The sequence below is a fragment of the Zeus faber genome, assembly GCF_960531495.2.
Source record: "Zeus faber genome assembly, chromosome: 1".
Lineage (NCBI taxonomy): Eukaryota > Metazoa > Chordata > Actinopteri > Zeiformes > Zeidae > Zeus > Zeus faber.
Window position 1 is genome coordinate 18,808,655 of NC_137193.1, and position 19,691 is coordinate 18,828,345.

General features: G+C 42.0%; 3 protein-coding genes across 4 annotated transcripts in view; all 3 read left to right on the forward strand.

The window, feature by feature from the left end:
- Positions 1–36: 36 nt before the first annotated feature.
- LOC307237222 (NADH dehydrogenase [ubiquinone] flavoprotein 1, mitochondrial-like) lies at positions 37–5,766 on the forward strand. Its single transcript, XM_080009909.1, has 11 exons — positions 37–169; positions 1,043–1,152; positions 1,238–1,320; positions 1,937–2,107; positions 2,594–2,777; positions 2,963–3,152; positions 3,885–4,097; positions 4,436–4,602; positions 4,712–4,793; positions 5,064–5,209; positions 5,520–5,766. Exons 1-11 carry the CDS (start codon positions 82–84, stop codon positions 5,595–5,597), a joined length of 1,512 nt encoding a protein of 503 aa, XP_079866035.1. The 5' UTR covers positions 37–81; the 3' UTR covers positions 5,598–5,766.
- Positions 5,767–6,846: 1,080 nt separating this feature from the next.
- On the forward strand, positions 6,847–9,835 carry LOC307237944 (zinc finger protein 131-like). Of its 2 annotated transcripts, XM_080010753.1 has the most exons (5): positions 6,847–6,905; positions 7,382–7,508; positions 8,036–8,151; positions 8,344–8,487; positions 8,877–9,835. In XM_080010753.1, exons 2-5 carry the CDS (start codon positions 7,397–7,399, stop codon positions 9,333–9,335), a joined length of 831 nt encoding a protein of 276 aa, XP_079866879.1. In that variant the 5' UTR covers positions 6,847–6,905; positions 7,382–7,396; the 3' UTR covers positions 9,336–9,835. The 2 variants fall into 2 exon arrangements, with proteins under 2 accessions (XP_079866879.1, XP_079866880.1); XM_080010754.1 differs by lacking the exon at positions 6,847–6,905 and having other exon boundaries at positions 7,219–7,508.
- A 2,137-nt stretch (positions 9,836–11,972) lies between these two features.
- The window catches only part of LOC307239472 (histone-lysine N-methyltransferase 2B-like), a gene marked incomplete at its 5' end in the record, with an annotated part of 45,324 nt that continues 37,605 nt past the window's right edge, over positions 11,973–19,691 (forward strand). Inside the window, 3 exons of the mRNA XM_080012856.1 lie at positions 11,973–12,281; positions 17,492–18,881; positions 19,201–19,370. Of these exons, the coding sequence (XP_079868982.1) occupies positions 11,973–12,281; positions 17,492–18,881; positions 19,201–19,370 (1,869 nt within the window). The remainder of the gene's footprint in view (positions 12,282–17,491; positions 18,882–19,200; positions 19,371–19,691) is intronic.

Below are 19,691 nucleotides of genomic sequence, written 5' to 3' on the forward strand. Positions count from 1 at the left end.
TGAGTGAGTTCTTCCTCCACCGCAGCCGAAATCAGATGCGTTCGGGGCTGTGAACCATGCACCGGCGCATGGACTTTGTACATGATCCGCTCAGCAGGCGGCGCTGCAGCGGAAGTCGGCAAGCCACTTGCTTCCGGTTTGCGTTTCATAAACTCTGGATACTCTGAAGGTAATAAGGAACAATGCTTTTGCATTTCATTGTCATAGAAGTACAATTAAACATTATTATTATTTTTTTAAATTGTGATGTGGCTATTTGTGACCGGCATGCCTCGGTGAGTTCACCGCATGCACTTTGCTCGACACATAGGTTAAAGTCTGAAGCTAAATTAGCCTAGCTCAGCTAGCATGGAGGTCATGGTGTCCCTTCGCTCTCCATTCACGTGAAAACGGTTTGTCTCTGGGGGTATATAGGAGTGGGAATGTTGGCCGACATTAGTAAGAAGATGAACTGGTGGGTTTGAGAACGTCACCTCATTTTAAGCTGCGTGAACAGAATGTGACATAACGGCTGCTACGTAACACGGTTACACAAGGTGTTTTCCCTTCTGTGTTATTACCTGAGTTTGCTTTATGCCTTCTGTTTAGACACTTGATAGTCACTAACCGTCGACATTCATGTCACAGAATTTGGTTTTGTATACTCAAAGGGCGAGCAATAAGAGTTTTTGGTGCTTGCATAAAAACAAACAAACACACGAACAAAGCTCATCAGGGTTCCCACGCATCATGGGACACGTTGACAATGTTGTGGTGCAAGTGTACATGTAGTTATTTGTTTCTGAGAACAGTTATATTCAATGTGCCACACGCTCCTCTTTGTGCATCAATAGACTTGTACAGCACGTTTCAGATACAAGGTAAATTCAAAAGTGTTTTGCACAAGGCACTAAAATACGTTGTATAAAAGCAAAGAAGAATAAATGAATACGGGTCCTGGAAATGGAAAATTGTTTTTTGGAAGAAAGTGGCAAAACCTGATTATCAGTACAGCACCATTAGTAAATTGGGCTCATCTGTTGTGAATGTGCATTCTCCACAGTAAGGATGCTGTCCCTGTCCCGGGCAGTGGTGAGTGGAGTGACTCGGGCCCCTGCTGCCCTCAGTCAAAGCGGAGTCACTGCACTCACCCGATTCAACAGCACAGCACAGGTAAGATAAGAGGTCCTCTGTTTTACCTTAACCATACCTTATTTAGAATGGAAAATAATGGTCGTATTTTTCCTCTTTATTCAAGGAGGCACCTAAGAAGACAACGTTTGGGCCCCTGGCTGACCAGGACAGGATTTTTACAAACCTCTATGGGCGTCATGATTGGAGGTATTAAAAAAAAAAAAAAAAAAAAAAAAAAAAAAAAAAATTTTTAATTGCAATACACTTTATTTGGAGAATAACAAAAGTTAAAAGTTATGCAACACAGGGGTCTATTGACAGTTGGTAGAAGATGTATGCTTAGTTTCCTATAAAATGTTTTTTTGTGGTTCACAACTTTAATGCCTGTATCTACCAAGCAGTCTTCATTTAATAATGAGCAACAGGCCCATTATTAAACGAAGACTGCTTGGTAAACTTATTACTCTATTTCAAAATGTATTTAAGTTTAGGTATCTTGTGATAAACATCTGTCATTGTTATGGTCAGGGCTATGTGGAAAATTTAGTGTTCAGACAAATGGAGTAATGGCAAAAAGTCACCATCAGCTAAATATACTTTATACAGATACATTAGTTCCGGCCTTCTCTTTGTGTTTTAACAAAAATATTGGCTAGGCTCAAAGCTTTTAAGTTCAGCTGTACAGAATTTGAATGAAACGATTATTATAATAGCAATCAAAATAGATTCATATCACACGACACAATGTCAGCATTCACTTATAGGATTTTCTTTTGGGTGTATGTATGAATTTTAAAACACTAACCACTTCTGTGTCTGTCAGACTGAAGGGGGCAATGAAGCGTGGGGACTGGTACAAGACTAAGGAAATCCTGCTGAAAGGGGTGGACTGGATCCTCAATGAGATCAAGGTTTCGGGACTGCGGGGGAGAGGAGGAGCCGGGTTTCCCACTGGGATGAAGTGGAGCTTTATGAACAAGCCCAGCGATGGGAGGTCAGCGATGAAGCACACCACAGTGGTTTTCTTTTCTGTGTTGTCTTGTTTATCTGACATGAGAAATTCACACCAACCATTATTTGGGGATTACATTTGAGGGGTGACGGTGGAGCGGGTCGCCCAGTAATCAGAGGATTCCTGGTTCGATCCCGGGCTCCTCCTGGTAGCATGCAAAGTGCCTTGAACAAGACACTGAAACCTTAGCCACTCTCATTGAGCAGGTGTGCGCCTTGCACGGCTGCCGCAGCGATTGTTATATGAATGTGTGTGTGAATGTGAGGCTGAGAATGTGTGTACTGTAAATCGCTTTGAGTGGTCGCAAGACTAGAAAAGCACTTTACTGTGTAAATGCAGTCCATTTGCTATATAAATTTAACTGGCAGATCTATATTGGCTTTAGCTATCTGTTTGATCTATTTGCATATGTAGCAAGTAAAGCAAAATCATTTCATTGGTGTTTTCTTATCTATTTATGTTGTTCAGGCCAAAGTATCTGGTGGTGAACGCTGATGAGGGGGAACCTGGCACCTGCAAAGACAGGGAGATCATGCGTCATGATCCCCACAAGCTGGTTGAGGGCTGCCTGGTGGCGGGGAGCGCCATGCGTGCCCGTGCTGCCTACATCTACATCAGGGGAGAGTTCTACAATGAGTCCTCCAACCTGCAGGTGAGAATGACAAAACAAACCACAAGATTGACCTTTCGGTTTCTGCACCAAGTATTTCAAAATTGAAATGGGAAATAACAATTCTCAGCAGTTTCTAGATGTTACAAACTGCTGATTTCAGTTGTTATTAAAATGAGCGGCACGTTGGCTCATATCACCAAAATTCTTGCACCTTTTGACTTTAGGTGGCAATCAATGAGGCCTATGCTGCTGGGCTGATCGGCAGGAATGCCTGTGGCTCCGGTTACGACTTTGATGTGTTTGTGATGCGTGGGGCCGGAGCCTACATCTGTGGAGAAGAGACGGCTCTGATCGAGTCCCTGGAAGGCAAGCAGGGCAAGCCCCGGCTGAAGCCTCCATTCCCAGCTGATGTTGGTGAGTTTCTTAGGCAGTCTACTAGAAACAAAGAAAGAGATTTATGAATGGTTATTACTATGCAAAAATGTCAGCATCACAGAAACAAACCAGAAAACAAAGTTGAATACCCTCTGGCTGATCCCTGACAACTGATAATATTGGTAGTGATTTTCAGAACAATTGCAGACACAGGGACGTCTAGGACATATTGTGTATAATCACCGGGTGCGTTGCAATACATTTCACTGCATATATGTATGAAAGTATGTATATGTATGTGACGAATAAACCTCTTGAATCTTGAACTGATGGATAGTTCACTCTGGCACACATCACACATAGGTGTTACTAATATGTCTGGCCCTAGGACATGAAAATAGTAGTTCTAACTGCTAACAACTTCACCAATGCTGAACAATTATTTGTCTTTGAACTTGTACATTTTGTCTGCTTTCATAAAGTATTGTCAGCAGTTAATAACTCCTGTATTCTGGCATCTACTAGTTCATGGTCAAGTCAAGTTCAAGAAATTATTTGTCACATACATATATATACGGTCATACATATATGCAGTGAAATGTCATGACACCTGGTGATTACGCACAATAAGCTCTGTAAGCTCTAAAAATACTAAAATGTGTGAATCGACACAAGGTGCTCGCTAGCATTTATACAGTGAATCCTCATAACTCTCTGCAAATAAAAGTAAATCTGATCATGTGTCACTTAAACATGGCTGCTGTCTTACAGGTGTATTTGGTTGCCCAACGACTGTTGCCAATGTGGAAACTGTATCTGTGGCGCCTACCATTTGCCGTCGTGGGGGTTCATGGTTTCTGGGCTTTGGCCGAGAGAGGAACTCGGGCACCAAGCTCTTCAACATCTCCGGCCATGTCAACACTCCCTGCACAGTGGAGGAGGAGATGTCGATTCCACTGAAAGACCTCATCGAGAGGCACGCAGGTACGGGCCCTGAAAGTTGAATTGCATCTAATCAGACTGAGCAATACATTGTAAATCTGTACTGGTCTCGTATGTATGCAAATGTGAGTAAATCATTATTGTTCAATGGAGTTCACCTCACTTGTTTTACAAAATGTTCTGGTTGAAGGTCTGATGTAAAAACCAAATACCAAATACGGCAGCATTCATTTGAGTGGACATGCCTCTGTTTCACAATAACTGTACTTTTGTATAGCCTTCTCTACTTGGTGAAATCTTGGTTTATTATTGTCGATGTAAACACAGATTACATTGTTGTTGTTTTTTAAAGTTTAATAACTTGAGCATCCATCTCTCAGGTGGTGTGCGTGGTGGTTGGGACAACCTGCTGGCCATCATCCCTGGTGGCTCCTCAACTCCCCTCATCCCCAAGAAAGTATGTCAGGAGGTGCTAATGGACTTTGACGGCCTCATTCAAGCTCAGACTGGCCTGGGCACAGCTGCTATAATTGTCATGGACAAATCTGTAAGTTAATACGCCGCATAAAATACCTCATAAAAATCCCACTTTTAGCAGACAGCACTCCAGCTCTGCAATGTTCACTTCACTGATCTGAAATTAATTGTCCTTGCAGACAGATATCATCAGGGCCATCGCTCGCCTGATTGAATTCTACAAGCACGAGAGCTGTGGCCAATGCACACCTTGTAGAGAGGGTAAGGATCTCAATAATATAATATAATATAATATAAAAATAACAACCGTCGCTCATTATGACTTTAGACTTTGTATAATTAAGTAGAAGCAAATTTACTGTTAGTTTTAGTCTCCATTTTCTGGAGCAGTGGTAATAGTGCTATTGTGCAATAGTTGCCATTTCTGTAATACTAGCGGAAAATTCTGGATGCCATAACAACCACCTGTATTCCCTGCCTTCTACCTTCCATCCTGATTTTTTTATTTATTTATTTGTTTTTTTCTTTTAGGAGTGGACTGGATGAACAAGATGATGTGGCGCTTTGTGAGTGGTGATGCACGACCATCAGAGATTGACATGATTTGGGAGATCAGTAAGCAGATTGAAGGACACACCATCTGTGCCCTGGGTGATGGTGCTGCTTGGCCAGTGCAGGTAAGCACAAACTGAGACTTTCAACAGTTACACAAAGTGAGTTATAGCAATATACAAATGTACTGTTTTATTGTATGTATTTTTCATGTCATGTGATGCAATGACGAAAACTAAAATCGGAGTAAATGAAATTAGGTTATATAGAGGTTTTTTTATGGGCTTAAAATATTTTCATTCCACAGACATTTGATATGTATCACGTAGTCTCTACCCCTATCAGAGAGCCTGACTTGGTTTCTGATGTTTTATTTGAATTTGGATTCATAGCATGTGTATGACACCTGTAATCCATTCTGTATTGTCTTTTCAGGGACTAATCAGGCACTTCAGACCCGTGATGGAGAGTCGAATCACCGACTTTGAGCAGAAGCAGCAGGCCAGGGCTTGAGGACGTCTTACACTCTTTCTTGGCCACATATGCCCTTCCCCATTTCCTGTTGTCGGAACATTATTTAAAAACAAGAATGTGCTTTTTAGCACCCTATTGTGAATTTCTTGCCTTCCTCTGTCTGCCTTGTTTGAACTCACCAATAAAGTTCTATAAATCCTCGATCAGATATAGATTGTAGCTGTTGTATATATGTGTCAACTCATACATTGGAATGGTGATACAAATAATGGGTTTTGTCAAGGTGGTTCATTACTGTTGTGTTTTAAAAAGAAATTTTCCATACGAGCACAATTCCAATTTTTTTGCGGGATATTCAAACAGAATTTGCACATGACAAAGCATTTAATACTGCACGTTGGACACATACTTAATAAGCAGTTCACGGAGGAGGAGTCCCTGTGGTCAATTGCAGTTGGTATTTTGTTTGTATATTTCTGCACTGTGAGTAAGGTCTTCCATTAGTGGCAAAACCCGGCGGTGCTCGTCTGATCCAACGATAAAGTACAAAGTAGTCCCAATCCGTCCCTCCTCGCTTACAACGAGAGAGAGAGAGAGAGAGAGTGTTCCAAACTGAGATAATAAAGCCACAAGGCAGCAAGTAAGGAACGGGTAAAAATTGAAATGTGTGGTTGGATATTTTTGTACATAATTTAAATAATGTGGATACGGTAAATAAAGGATCGGTCGTTAGACTAACCTATTGCAGTTTGTAATTCTTCTTCTTCACATTTAGTTTTTACAATTTGTATTTTTATGGTTTAATTATCCGAACCTGCTGATTGGTTGTAAGTATTCTGTTTCGCAATTAAGTGAAAAGTAGGACGGCGGTATTCTGCTGCGTTCCGTCGGAACTCGTAACTCGGGCCATTCCGAAGCGGTAGTCCCCACTTCGAGCTGAGCGGCGCTCTGTCGCACATTAGTATTTGTTCGGCAAGCAACGACACGCGTTTCAACGTTAAAACCAACAATGTTCGGATCGCGATTCGTTTGGACCGACGTTAGACGTACTTTCGAATAACAAAAAAAAAAAAAAAAAAAAGAAACATTTGTTCACCGTGAAAAGAGAGGTCAGCGCTGCCTCGCGGTCTTCCCCGACAGCGGAATTCCGATTTAAACGGCCGTTTGCTTTTGCACTTTTTCCGCGGAGATTTTTTTATTATTATTATTATTATTATTTATTTTTATTTTTTTTCCCGAGTTCCTCGCTCATCGGAACGCAGCAAGGCCGGGACACCCCCCCCCCCCTCGTCACGTGACGCGGGCCGAGCCTATGGGCAGCATTCTGGTTAAAGCGGACATCTGCGGGTAATGAAGCTGCTTTGTTTTCTTTTAATTGTCTACGAATCGGGCGCGTTGAAATTACATTTCCACCGTGCGCGTCGCTTCGCCGAACTCGCGGCGCTTCGTGGACCGCGTCCGTTTCCCCTCGCGGGCGGGCGGGCGCTCGGAGCGTGTGTCTCGCGGCGCGCCGCGTCCCCGTCGGGCCGCGCGTCAGTCGATCTGTCCCGAATTCCAATTTGATCTTTTTTTTTCCTGTCTTTGTTTTTTTTGTTTTTTTTTTTTTCTTGAAAGCGTCTCTCTCACTTCGACCCGTTTGCTCCTCTTTGCTCGTTCGACGCCGGACGCTGCGCTCTCTCCCTCCCTCTCTCTCCCAACACCCCCCACCCCCCCCCCCCCCCCGGACCCTCAGCTGCCCCCCCCCCCCTCGGGAGACCGCGTTCGCATTGTTTACAATAGCGATGCCGTTATAACCGCGCGCTTCCTCTGTGTCGTTGTGTCAGCGTCTCCCTCTCAACATGAACGACGTGGAGCTGCTGAACGTGGAGCAGGTGATCGTGGGGAGTGACATGATGGCCACTCCAGCGGTGACTGGCTCCAAAGCGGCTGAGGTCCCCGCTCTGCAGCCCAGTGAGCTCACCTGTCAACTGACACCCCACAGCTTCTTCACAGGGGCTTATTATTATTGTTATCGTCATCATCGTCGTCGTCATCATTACAACCACGTTAATAAATGGAGTCACACTGCAGCCGCTTAGACCAGCTCACACATTGTCCATACCGTCGTAACCCATACCTGCGTTTTTGTATACATATTTATTCATACACGTATGCATACTGTGTACAGTATATTCATTCTGTACAGAATATCCCGCCTATATTCATATTCATACGCACAGCCACTGCTGTCAACCATGCAGCCACTTAGCCCCTGCCACAGCTTTTTCATTTATACTGCAAAGAACACATTTTGTATATTTTTCAGCGGTTTTGTTTTTTTTTTGTACTTTTTTTTTTTTTTTCAGCTGTTTGCACAATGACACATCAACTCTTACCGTGACAAACCTCTCCTATATGAAAATGTACTTCGCCGAATAAACAGATTCTGATCCTTATTTCTGATGTGTAGCCTAACGGAGCATCCTCTGTCCACCCAGTTAAACCCGACGCTCTGAAGTGTTACCCGTGCCTCATCACCTTCTCTAATTCCAAGGCCAAAGTGAGGCACATGAGAAAACATCATGCGGAGGAGTACAAGCAAGAACTGCAGCAGGTGATAAAAATATCACCAACAAAAAAAGACAGACTGGGATTGATCAAAATGTTATTATGCATGTGATTTTAATACAAATTGCATTGAATTACAATCTAACATAAAAGCACAAATGTTAAAATATATATTGCAGTCCGCATTTACATGTATAATTGCAATGTATACAACAAAAACAGTTCTGTTGTTCTGCAGACTGATACAGTGTTCACCTGCTTCGTGTGTGAGCGAAGCTTCCCATTTTCCGAAGAGCTGAGTAAACACCAACGCTCCCACATTTTAGAGGAGAAGCCCTTTCAGTGCGCCCACTGCAAGGAACGCTTTGAAAACTTCTCTGAGGTGAGAGCATTGTCGCCTGGAATGCAGACAGTTACCCTGTGCCAGTGATGGCCAGACCAACTGCTAGCGCAAGTATCCCAAAATGTTACAAAAGCTTAAGCATATTTGACCAATGTGAAGAAAATCTGCTAACAAAAGCTTAATGTAAGACTTAATGTAATTATTTTCAGTTAAATAAAGATTAATGTTTTTTAATTCATTCATTTTGAATAAATATTAAGTTCATCATCCGTTGTGAGGCCGCACCGCTGGGGTCCACGGGCCGCGTGTTAGTCTCCATTGCCCTATGCTGATACACTGTATATATATTTTACTGTGTGATTTGAATATTAAATGTTTGAGAATCTGAGTCTTTCACTTTCTTTTTTTTTTTTTTTTTTGTCATACAGCTGACACATCACCTGCGTCAGGGTTGCACAGAGCAGCTGTTTCGCTGCAGTATCTGCAGCACGCCCTTTCGGAGCCTTTCGCAGCTTCACACGCATCGTATCTCCTTGCACCCCCATCGTTGTGGCAAGTGCAGACGTCGATTTTCCTCAGAAGAAGCGGTTATTAGACACCAGGTGGTCCACGCCACTGATCTCAAAGAATGCGGTGGTCCACTCAAGAGAGCAGCCGCTGGAGAGTCGACCAGTGACGAAACAAAGCGCGTTCCATGTGAAGGTGTGGCAGTGGACAACAGAGGAAATGAGGAGTCTTGCTCAAAGCGAACAAAGCAAACGGGACACCCTCCTGAACGGCAGCAGGCGGAGACTCAACTAAGTATTCCTTGTTCGGCAGAGAATTGTGATCTTTTATTCTCTTCTGTTGGAGCGCTCAGGGAGCACAAGAAGAAAAAGCATCGGTGAGCAGCTGGGTGTGCAGGGCTTCCAACCTCTAACTGTCACAGCTGCCCCACCGGTGGGAAGCGCTTTGGATGGGAGAGCAACATAATGTCTCACCATGAAAATAAGGGCATCATCGAGATACAGGGACTCTTATTTCACAGACCATCAAAGTCATATCAGAATATTGAAAAATCTACTTCCCTCAACATAAACTTTAAATCAAAAGTCTACACAGCGCTTATATTTGATTAAGGGTGTTGGCAAATACAGAAAAAGGTTGTTTATTTCAAATACTTTCATTTCAAAATGGATGCTGTTAGATTAGAATTAAAGAACCCCTGTTGTTTAACTTGCTGTCCATTAATGTTAAATGACAAATTAAAGTGGATAAAGATATGAATCCAATTTACAATGTTTTAAGTGACTTCAGAAAAAAAATCAACTATGCATTGCACTGGAGTGGAATATTTATATGTTACCTAAAGGTTTCTTTAAAAGAACAAAATGAAATTAAATGTCCATTGAGAGCTTAAAGAGTTATTTCATCCCCTGGTTTGAGCCTCACTCCACCCACTACACAAGATTGAAAAATGCCAGGAAGCATGTCAGGAATGTGGGTGAGGAAGGGATTCCAAAAATGGGTCTGGTTTCTGTTTTTTTTTTGTTATTTTTTTAAATTTATGACAGAGAGCCACTGTAAGTTGTCTAACCCTTGTAGTAGCTCCTGCCCGTCTAGATTCAAGAGGTTTGTTCGTCACATACATATACAGTACATACTTCGATTCTCTCTCTATACTGAAGGAAATTAAGTGCAGGCTTAAAAATGAGGAATGACCCACCATGCATTGCAATGCCAAAACTAGTCGTGGGCGATACCGCAAAATGTGGTTTCGATTGGATAATACTAGGGCCAGATCGCCGATATTGATACCGATGCTGGGGCAACGCGGGACTCCAATTGTCAAATAGGAACTTGCACGTGGGCGTTCACGAAACTTTGCGCTGTGAAGAAATGATCTCCCGTACACCACGCATAGAATTATACGTAGAATAAAAAAAATCAAACGGACTTGTATTGGAGAGAGAAACATCCCTTTTTTTGGTATCGATCCTATTGACGCTAGAATCGATCTTCACAGCGAGACGTATCGGAAGTATCAATCAATACCTTAGATCCGCCCAACCCTTGCCAAAACATTGTTGCGCGGAGAGCAACCCCTTGAATATAAATGTATGCCAGATTATAAATCAAAACGTCTAAATTAACTCGCCGGGCCAAATGTGATAGTTTCACGCAGGCATTGCAAACGTGCATGTTTTAGGTATTTATTGCACTTGTAGCTGCGGCAAGTACAATATCTAACTAAAATGATTTGCTACAGAGCAAAACAAGAAGCTGATAAACTGAGTTTTTCACCAGAAGAATGCGACGCTGCCAAAGCACGACTGAGAGTGAGGACGGACTAACGATTCATATTAAAGGCGGGTGATGGTGAGGACCTGGTTAGTTTGAAACAGACTGGCAAAAAGTTCTACAACTTTAAGATGAACTAGAAACTGACTGCACCGACTACACTGCGGCTTTGACGATGATTTTAACATTCGGAAAATATATTGTTATTTTAAATTGTCAAATTACAATTATCTCCAATTGTCAAAAAAAAAAAATTAAATGAGAAGCCGATTTCTATTTTTATTATTATTATTATTATTTTTTTTTTAGAAAACACCCAATTTATGACACGCCAACTGATAGCGCCAGCTGCTGTGTGGCGCGCCAAGTAAACAGGAAATGACGCCAGGGGACGACCGGAAGTGCGTCACAGGGCGTTTCGTAACACCCCTTCGAACGCTTTGAAGCGGGTGTCACTCAAAACGCAGGGGGCGGAGGGTTGAGGGACCCGAGCGGCCTCCCTCCCTCCCTCCGGGCCACATTTACGATCAGAGACAACGATTTGTCACGTTCGTAATTCCACGCGAATGTCGTGGCCAGGATTGGGGCGTTTCATTGGAGAGCAGTCGTTCATTTCAGCGTACAGCTCACGAAGCAGCGTCTGGTGTGCAGTGCATCTTTACATTGAGGGATGCGTTGTGTTCGCATCACTCCCATTACACATGAAACGCTTGTTTATTTTTTATTTGAAAGTTGCCATTTTCAGACTGCCAGTATTATTGCCTGTAATACAAATATATGGATAGTTAGTTATATATAATTAGAAAGTTATATATATATATATATATATATAATATCACTGTTCTATACGAATATATTGTGTGTAATATAAAATATAATGTAATATATTGTATAATGTGATCTTATTAGAAAACAGTACATTAAAACAAAGAACGAGTAATTACATTCTAAGCAGTTCATTCTAAACAGTAACAAACTGACCTCTTAACAATTATTTAAAATAATGAAAGAAAATAAAAAAAATAAAACAGATAGGTAGATAGATAGATAGATAGATAGATAGATAGATAGATAGATAGATAGATAGAAGTGGTTGTTTTAACGGAGCATAAAAAAAACCAAAACCAAAAAGAACTCGCTTTCCCATGGTGCACCGGTGCTTCCTGCCCACCTCGCGCCTTTCCATCTTGCCTCACAGCGCTACAGGCTCAGCCCGTGCACTGTGCTTGTTGTCGTGGGGAATAATGGCGGCATCGGGAGGCGGATTAACATCTCCCGCTTGCGTTGCGGGTTCCAACAACCCGGCCCAGTCCCAGGCCCGGGCTCGTTTTCCAGGCCGACCAAGTGCAGCTCGTAGCCACCTTCGTTCGGAGAAACGTCCCCAACGCGGAAGGTTGAGCTTGGACGCGGGGGAGATAGCCGCCGGAGGGCCGAGGCCCATAAACATCGGACTCGCGTTGAGCGAGGACCCGTCGCTGCTGCGTCTTCTCGGGGTGACCGAGAAGCGCAGACGCCAGGGAGATGTGGGGTTCGAGTCGAGCGGGAGTGAAGAGGTTCGTAAGATAAATGTTGCCTTTTTGCGTTACATTGAGGATAGAGCATGTGTTCGCCCTGGTACAAACCCCCCCCCAAACAGTCCCAGTATTTATTTTGGGCAGGGAAGGTGAACTGCTAGCCGGTGTTCTCCATTTGGGACATACATCACACAAGCACCGTGCGGACAAATGCTAAAAGGTTAAACTCCAAAGGCTGTGCAAAACAAAGTAGGCAGAGTAATCACAAATAATTAATAAAGTGCTATAATCGAAACCCGAAATAATATAGAAGAATACATACATCGATCGAAACACGTAAAGACAAAAAAGCGAAAATATATAGCCTGAAATATATGTATATCTGTGAAATATGTCTAAGTATGTACAGTGTGCTAGTCCGCAAACCTATGCACAATGCTGGGATTGTGTGCTGACAGGCTATACCACACCGGCGCCCTAGTTGTCCATCTGTCGGGGCCAGTGTGGTTGCCCGGATAAATGATTCTTAAAAACAAGCTCCTACCATTTTATATTTACCAGTCTATGAACGTGCACCACTCTTGGGAGGTGTCCAGACCCGCGGTTCGTCCACACTGTCCAGCAGTTTGTTTGCGAGACTCGAGGCGGAAAAAAATTGGCGGCAGCAAACGTTAATGGCGATGGACACAAGTTTATTTATTGGGTCGCCGTGAGATCCCACCCCCCCACCCCCCGATTCCCGAACCGTTTCTAAAGGCTGTTCGTGTGTCTTGGTCCAAGTCAAGTCGTCGCCACCACATGTAAATCGTCGTTCACCCACGCCGCAGCTGTCAGCTGACTGCTCTGTTTTGAAACTCTTACTGTCGCCGAGCATACCTGAGTGCGTCTGATCCACCTTCGCCTCTAGGAGCGGGAGTGTGTTCTCTTTGGTTACAGCTGTGGTAGGCCTGGCAGACTAAGGTTGTTTGAATGAGCCTCGTATACAGCGGTCGTGTGCTGACATTTGTGAATTCCACCCACAGAAAAGTGCAGGGGTTGTCCCCAAAATTAAGCGAGAGTTGTAACGTGTTACATCGGTGGCTACATCGGTTGATAATAAACTAATATTGATCATCTATAACTAGAATAATGATAGGTGGTTTAGTGTTAAAGCGAGTGCCCAATTCGATGAAGATGAACAGAAGATGGAATTAGAATTTCATTTCAAATTTCATCAATTCATTCCTTCCAGTGGCAATGTCACACCTTTTTTATCTGCTTATCACTGTGGCAGTAGTATGACATTTTTGTCTTTTGTTTGGATGCGGAATGAACAGAAATGCAGGTTGGCAAGCCGATTCCCAGTTATCAGGTACATTTAGATTGAGATCAGCTTATGAGCCACATCCGAGGGGTGAATATTAATGAATGGAAGGGGTGAATATTGGAGGAATTTTGGAACGGTTTTGGAATTTAGTACTGGTTCGCTTTCACATCTACTTCCTACATCTACTGACTTCTCATGTACGAAAATCTGTAACTTTATGTTTATGTGACATGTTGTCCCAGTGTGGATATTATACTAAATGTATAAAGTAAATGTACTGTGAAGGTGAAGGTTTGTGTTCTACACTTTAAGTGGTTCTGAGAAAATGCCACCACAATAAAAATAATATCACGATTCAGATATATAAATCCTTTTATATATAAAAGTCTAGATTTTATCAAATGAAATACATTTATTGCTATGTACTAACACTGTAGTTGTTGGTTGAGGGAGCCAGAGATTATTCTCTTTCTACAGTACTAGTTTTTGCCAGGTCAAAATGTAAGATTTTCTCAGACATTTGAATGGCAGTTTAACAAAATGCTAACGATTCAGTCCTGTGTTCCATAATGAAGGACAAAGCTGCCAGTTGGAGTCAACCAGGGAAAGATAGCCTTTGTGACTCAGTCACAGAGCCCCGAAGCCCCCCCCGCTGGCTCACGATTTGCTGTTTATTCACAGTTTATCAATATTACACATGTCCTGTGTCCAAGTTGCACCAAATTTGACACTGCACGTCCTTGGGTCCCCAGCAATACACCCGCCAAGTGTGAAGTCGATTGGATGAACGGTTGTCGAGATAATCGAAGGAAGGACAGACAGATTCCTGCCTTTTATTGTTAAATAACAAAGTGAACATTCTTGCACATGTGCATTTTTTTTTACATATTTTAATTCACATTTCACTTTTGATGGGCAGATTATTGAGCCGCTAATGGCTTTGGAAGGTGATTGAGTTGAACTACTCGTAGTAGGTCTATTGTTTGTGTTGTTACCTGTCTTTTCTGGCATCTTTAACACATATTTCTATAAACATACATATACATGCATATTCACAAAGCTTTTACTTCCTCTCCTGCTCCCAATTGGTTATTTGTTCACCACTTATGCAGTGTCTTCTTTTCCATGGGTATGGGGAGTGTTTCTGTCATCCCTGTAGTCTGGGCGTGGGGTGAGGTTCTTTCCATATGGACATATAATCATTCGGCCAGTGGGAACAGTTTATTTCAGTCAACCAAATGAATTCGGTTTTGGGTTACCATTTGCTCATTGCCTTTAGAAATGAGAGAAATCTGCTATATCTGAAATCCTGCTATAACTGTTTGGTTCATAATATGTTCATTGAACTATCAAGTTCATTATATTTGAGGGAAAAATATTAATATAGAAATAATACCTATATAGATATTAGGGCTGAAGGATTAATGAAGCAATCGGGGACACGCACCTGTCTCCCTCTCCGATGATGCACATGCCAGAGATGGGCGTGCCAGAACAGTGTGTTTTTATTTTATTTTGCTTCTCTTAATGGAACGAAACAAGTGCCTTTCGCAGAGTTTCCCTTAGAATAAAAATTGTGCCGAACAACATGTCCTGGAAAATTTAAATTTCCAGGGACAAATGGGAAAGATTCCAGTAAAACATTGTCTGTGTTTATTGAGCTTAAAATCAATTGATGAGCAGGCTATATAGAGAATGAAATCATGAAGGCATGTCGATTTACAAATAAACCTCTTGAATCTTGAATTTTTTTTATCATCAGTCCCAGTTAAGGCCATTTTTAAAATAAATAAGTTACGAATATTACTACTTGAAATCAAGTAATTTCCTTTCATGAATAATAAGTAATAAGTGCAGCCACCTTAATTAACATTTCACTAAAATAACATTTTGATCAAATCAACAAAATATAAATATACCAAATAGGTCTAAATAAATAGTTCTATGCCTAGTTCCATTTCGACAAACGTGATTGGGCAGTTTAAGATTTTCCAAAGGAATTGGCTTTCCATTGCGCCTTGCAGAGTGCGGAAATTGACAGGTCCGCAGAACTTTTTATCTAAATGATCCACCCAGCACTAATTCAAATTGTATTTGGGGAGAATTCTGCTGCTAGCAGAGCTCAGAACACCTGTAGAATCCGAACGCAGCCTCTTCCAGAATAATGTGTCTGTTTGTTTTTAACCTTTTTTAAATGTATTTAGTGAGCGTAAAGCTGTCCCCGAGCTCACAGAGCTGTATGTGGAGTATGCGTGCAACATTTTTATAAAAAATTAATTTCTGTTGAAACACTATATTTTTCGAATGTTAATTTTCAGATTGGAACAATTACAAGGCTTGATGCTAAATCAATCAGTCAATATTCTACTGTGATTGAAGGTTTTTCTTTTTACAATTCAATTGTTAAATAAAGATATGTTATATTTATCAATTCATCTCAATTCACCATAACATGTAGGCCTGGCCTACAGGGAAGAGCAGTTTATATGTTGTCCGTGTCCATTTTTGTGTTGGTCATACTATAGAATGATTTATTGCTTGTGTCAAGTGAATAATACAGAAGATAAGAAAAATCGCATACTAAATCACAATATTGCTCTAAAAAAATCTCATAAAATTCTTTTCCCAAATCTTTCAGCCATAATAGATATGATAGAATAATATTAACGATATGAGGAAAAACTACTGAAATACATTTTTTATTCTTTCATTGCCCATCAATGGTATAGATCCAACCTCATTTTCAGTGGAAATGCACCCATATTGCTAACAGATGTCTGTGTCTGATACAAGTTATATATAAATATTTAAGAAAGGAACTGTATTTTCTAGTTTTTTTTAATGCATGTTTCATGTCTCTAGTTGGAAAAAAAGAGGATAATGTGTAGATACTTTTTTTTCCCCCCAATAGCCCCAAACTAACAGTTTAACCCTATACTGTTCAGTAAAAGTGACTGATCCGATTGGAACTTGTTTTGGCCAATTTTTAAATGTAGGGAATGGGATTCTGTATTGGCAGTTACGGTCTGTGCTTTATGAAGAGAACTATGAAGACCCAGATGAGGCGTGGAAAAAGTTAAAGTCCAAAAAACCCTTGCAGATTCTTTATTGCCCTAACATCACAGTCAGCATGGACTGATGCATTACTTTTAGAGAGTACTGTAACATGGCTGCATGACTCACTCTACGCTGGAGGGCACTGCGCTCCTCCGTTAGTGCTGTGAAACAAACCCACTTTCTCCTTAGTTTTCACATTTTAAAATGTATTCATTGTCTTTATTGGTTTAAAGATAGACGCAAGTGCGGTGTAGCTAAGGTATCAGTGTGCATCACATTTGCCCCTGAGCTTTACTTGAACTGGAGAGTGAGGGTGATGATTATTAAAATGGTGAAAGTGCACAGATGTCTTCACTTTTGATGATGGGATTCATAGAAGATATGATTTAATGTCTTTATTAAATGATAAACACAAGCTGAGAACTGTTGTACTTGTAAAATTTGTATGTTGATGCAACACTGCAGCACTTATGAGAGAGAGGGATTTACTCTCCTTTCCCCAGTTTTTGGAGGGATAATCACAGTTCACCATTCAGGTGTATATTTCAAAATAATGATAAACTCAACAGACTTAAACAAAGATTGAAATGCAAGTGGGTGACCATTGTGCAGTGGTGTTTAATCTTTCCGCGCCCATGGAAACCTTATCTGCCCAACCCAATCATTCTCAACACAACGAGATATCGATGAGGCAACCAAGACAACCAGTGTTTTTAAATGCATGCTAACATCCCACTACAATACTAATTTACACTACACTCATATTTGGGAAATGTGTAATAATCAAGTCGCTAATTCCACTATGGTTTTAATAATGTCTGACCTTTTAAACGGAGTATGATAATCCCTTTAAAGATAATTGCTGTTTTGGCTTTTTTTTTCCCAGGAGGAAGATTTCGCTGGTTTTGGGACCGCAAAGGCTCGTTTACAAAAAGTTCCAGGCAGTTCTCCAAAGTCGTCACCCAGCCAAAGGAAGCCTCCCCCAGCCCCGGACCTTTCTCCGCGAGTCAAGCCGCTTATTGGAAAAATTGTACCCCGCAACCCTAAATCGTCTTTGATTGGGAAAATTGTACAGAGGCTCCCTCAAGACGACCAGGGTGTTAAACATAGTCCAGCGAAAGACACACGAATCAGTAGGATAGCCATTCAACTGCCTGCAAAGCGGTTTAATTCCACTCCACGCACCAGAACTGCTGGACGGCATGCCTCAGGTACACAGACTACTAGACGGTCACAAGTGGACCGAACGCTAGAAAGAACAGTCGGCACACAAGATCAAACCACGAGAGCTTCCACTTCGGCTGGTGGCGCCAAACAGGATAAGCTAGTGTGCACCCTTACAGTTGTCAAGGGTAAAGAGAAGACGTCCAGGCTGAGGAGGACTACTGCGGTGTCTAAACACTCTAAGGCAGACCAACCCCAGCGGAGGAGGTCTGCAAAAAGCATAAATGGCTCACAACATAAGCAAAGTAAAGGTTCCCGTGGCACATCTGAACGAATCGCCCTGTCAAATTCTCAAAGTGAACAGGAGGCAGCAACGCAAATTGAGGGCAGTGCAGAAGGTTCCCCAAAGAAAAAAGCACCTCCCAAAAAAAGACATTCACGCAAGTCTCTCTTTGGATATAGGAAGAAGCCGGACATGGGAGGGAGCCGGACACACTTTCCGAAAGTGCGTCGCATTCGTATTAGACATGTATTTTACACCTACGTACCAGAGCTTATTCCAGCTGTGCCAAAGCCAGAAGGAGAGGACCAGCAGTCGCAGAGTCAAACAATTGATCAATCAGGGATTGAACAAGGTTCGTCCTCTGAACAGGTCCAGCCGAGTGCCACCAGCTCTGCTCCTTTAGTAAGTGCTCGGTCTTCCCGGATCATTAAAGCCCCAAAGAGGTTCATGGACGAAGAAATCCTAGCTTTACCAAAGGGTTCCAAAGAGTCAACGCCTGTAGCTGGTTGCCCAACCTCGCCAAAGGGCACCGTCTCAAAGCTCAGTTCAGGCTCTAGCCACCTGGAGGTCTACAAAAACCTTAAAAAGCTGACCTCTAAATTGGCAGAAAAGAAAGGCTCTCACGCCCTGCAGAGTACTGAAGGAGGTGATGGGTGCGTGACCCCTCCAGACAGAAAACGACGGAGATCAGAGCTAAAAATGGAGGAGATGGACTCGCCCGGTGTAGTGCGGAAACTGGCCATCCTGGTGAAACGCGCTGCTGCTGCGTCCGCCCGCACCACTTCAGTGGAGACCGCAGCCGAAGGATCAGCGAGTACAGAAGATAAAAGTAAGAACCATTCTGAGGCATTTTGTCCATTTTAAATTATAGATTTCACATTGTGTGCGCATAATTCATAATTATATACAATAAATACTTTGTACTTTGCCTTAAATAAAATAACAGGGATGACTAGGCAATTTTAGAATGCATTGAAAATTAAATGATGGATTTCAAAGCTTTGAAAGTCGTATTGAAAATGTCAGAAAGTGTTTTATCACAAGAAATACCACAGAGCTTTGTTCCTTTCTTGGTATGCCGGGCGCTCCTTCTTTCAATGATAGAAATCTTCCTGCATTTCAAATGTTTTGTTTTTGAATGTCCAAAGCAGTGGACGGAGACAAACCCCTAGTTGAAGACATTAGCGGATCATCAGAGGTCGGTGGTCCGATCCGGGTCGGCCTCACTGGAGCCAATAAGAGAATGCTTCACCTACTGAAAAGAGCCAAGGTCCAGCTGATAAAGATCGACCAGCAAAAGCAGCTCAAGCTGTCGCAGGTGAAAATCCATTACCAACCCGAACAGGTTCCCACACAAGTTGGCACAATTTTAAAACACTGATACCAATTCACATAGTTGCTGTTGCTATTGTTGTCTCAGTGATGAGTCATTTCTTTCCATCTTGTAAAAAAATCTGGTGGGTGTGTGGGCGAGACAGATAGTGAGAGTGCACAGATGTTACAATCTGTGTTCTTTATGTTAAACACTAAAGCAAAATTCTTAAATCAAGTAAAAATAAATATATACAAATACATGGAAAATAAAATACATCACGTATTGCCAACTATTAAGGTCATTCTCTTCTCTGGCCTGTGTGTG

Coding starts and splice junctions, on each gene's coding strand:
- LOC307237944 (XM_080010753.1), top strand. CDS start 7,397: ATGAACGACGTGGAGCTGCTGAACGTGGAGCAGGTGATCGTGGGGAGT. Junction 8,152..8,343: donor ACAAGCAAGAACTGCAGCAG/GTGATAAAAATA, acceptor GTTGTTCTGCAG/ACTGATACAGTGTTCACCTG. Junction 8,488..8,876: donor GCTTTGAAAACTTCTCTGAG/GTGAGAGCATTG, acceptor TTTGTCATACAG/CTGACACATCACCTGCGTCA.
- LOC307237222 (XM_080009909.1), top strand. CDS start 82: ATGATCCGCTCAGCAGGCGGCGCTGCAGCGGAAGTCGGCAAGCCACTT. Junction 3,153..3,884: donor TCCATTCCCAGCTGATGTTG/GTGAGTTTCTTA, acceptor GCTGTCTTACAG/GTGTATTTGGTTGCCCAACG. Junction 4,603..4,711: donor TAATTGTCATGGACAAATCT/GTAAGTTAATAC, acceptor TTGTCCTTGCAG/ACAGATATCATCAGGGCCAT.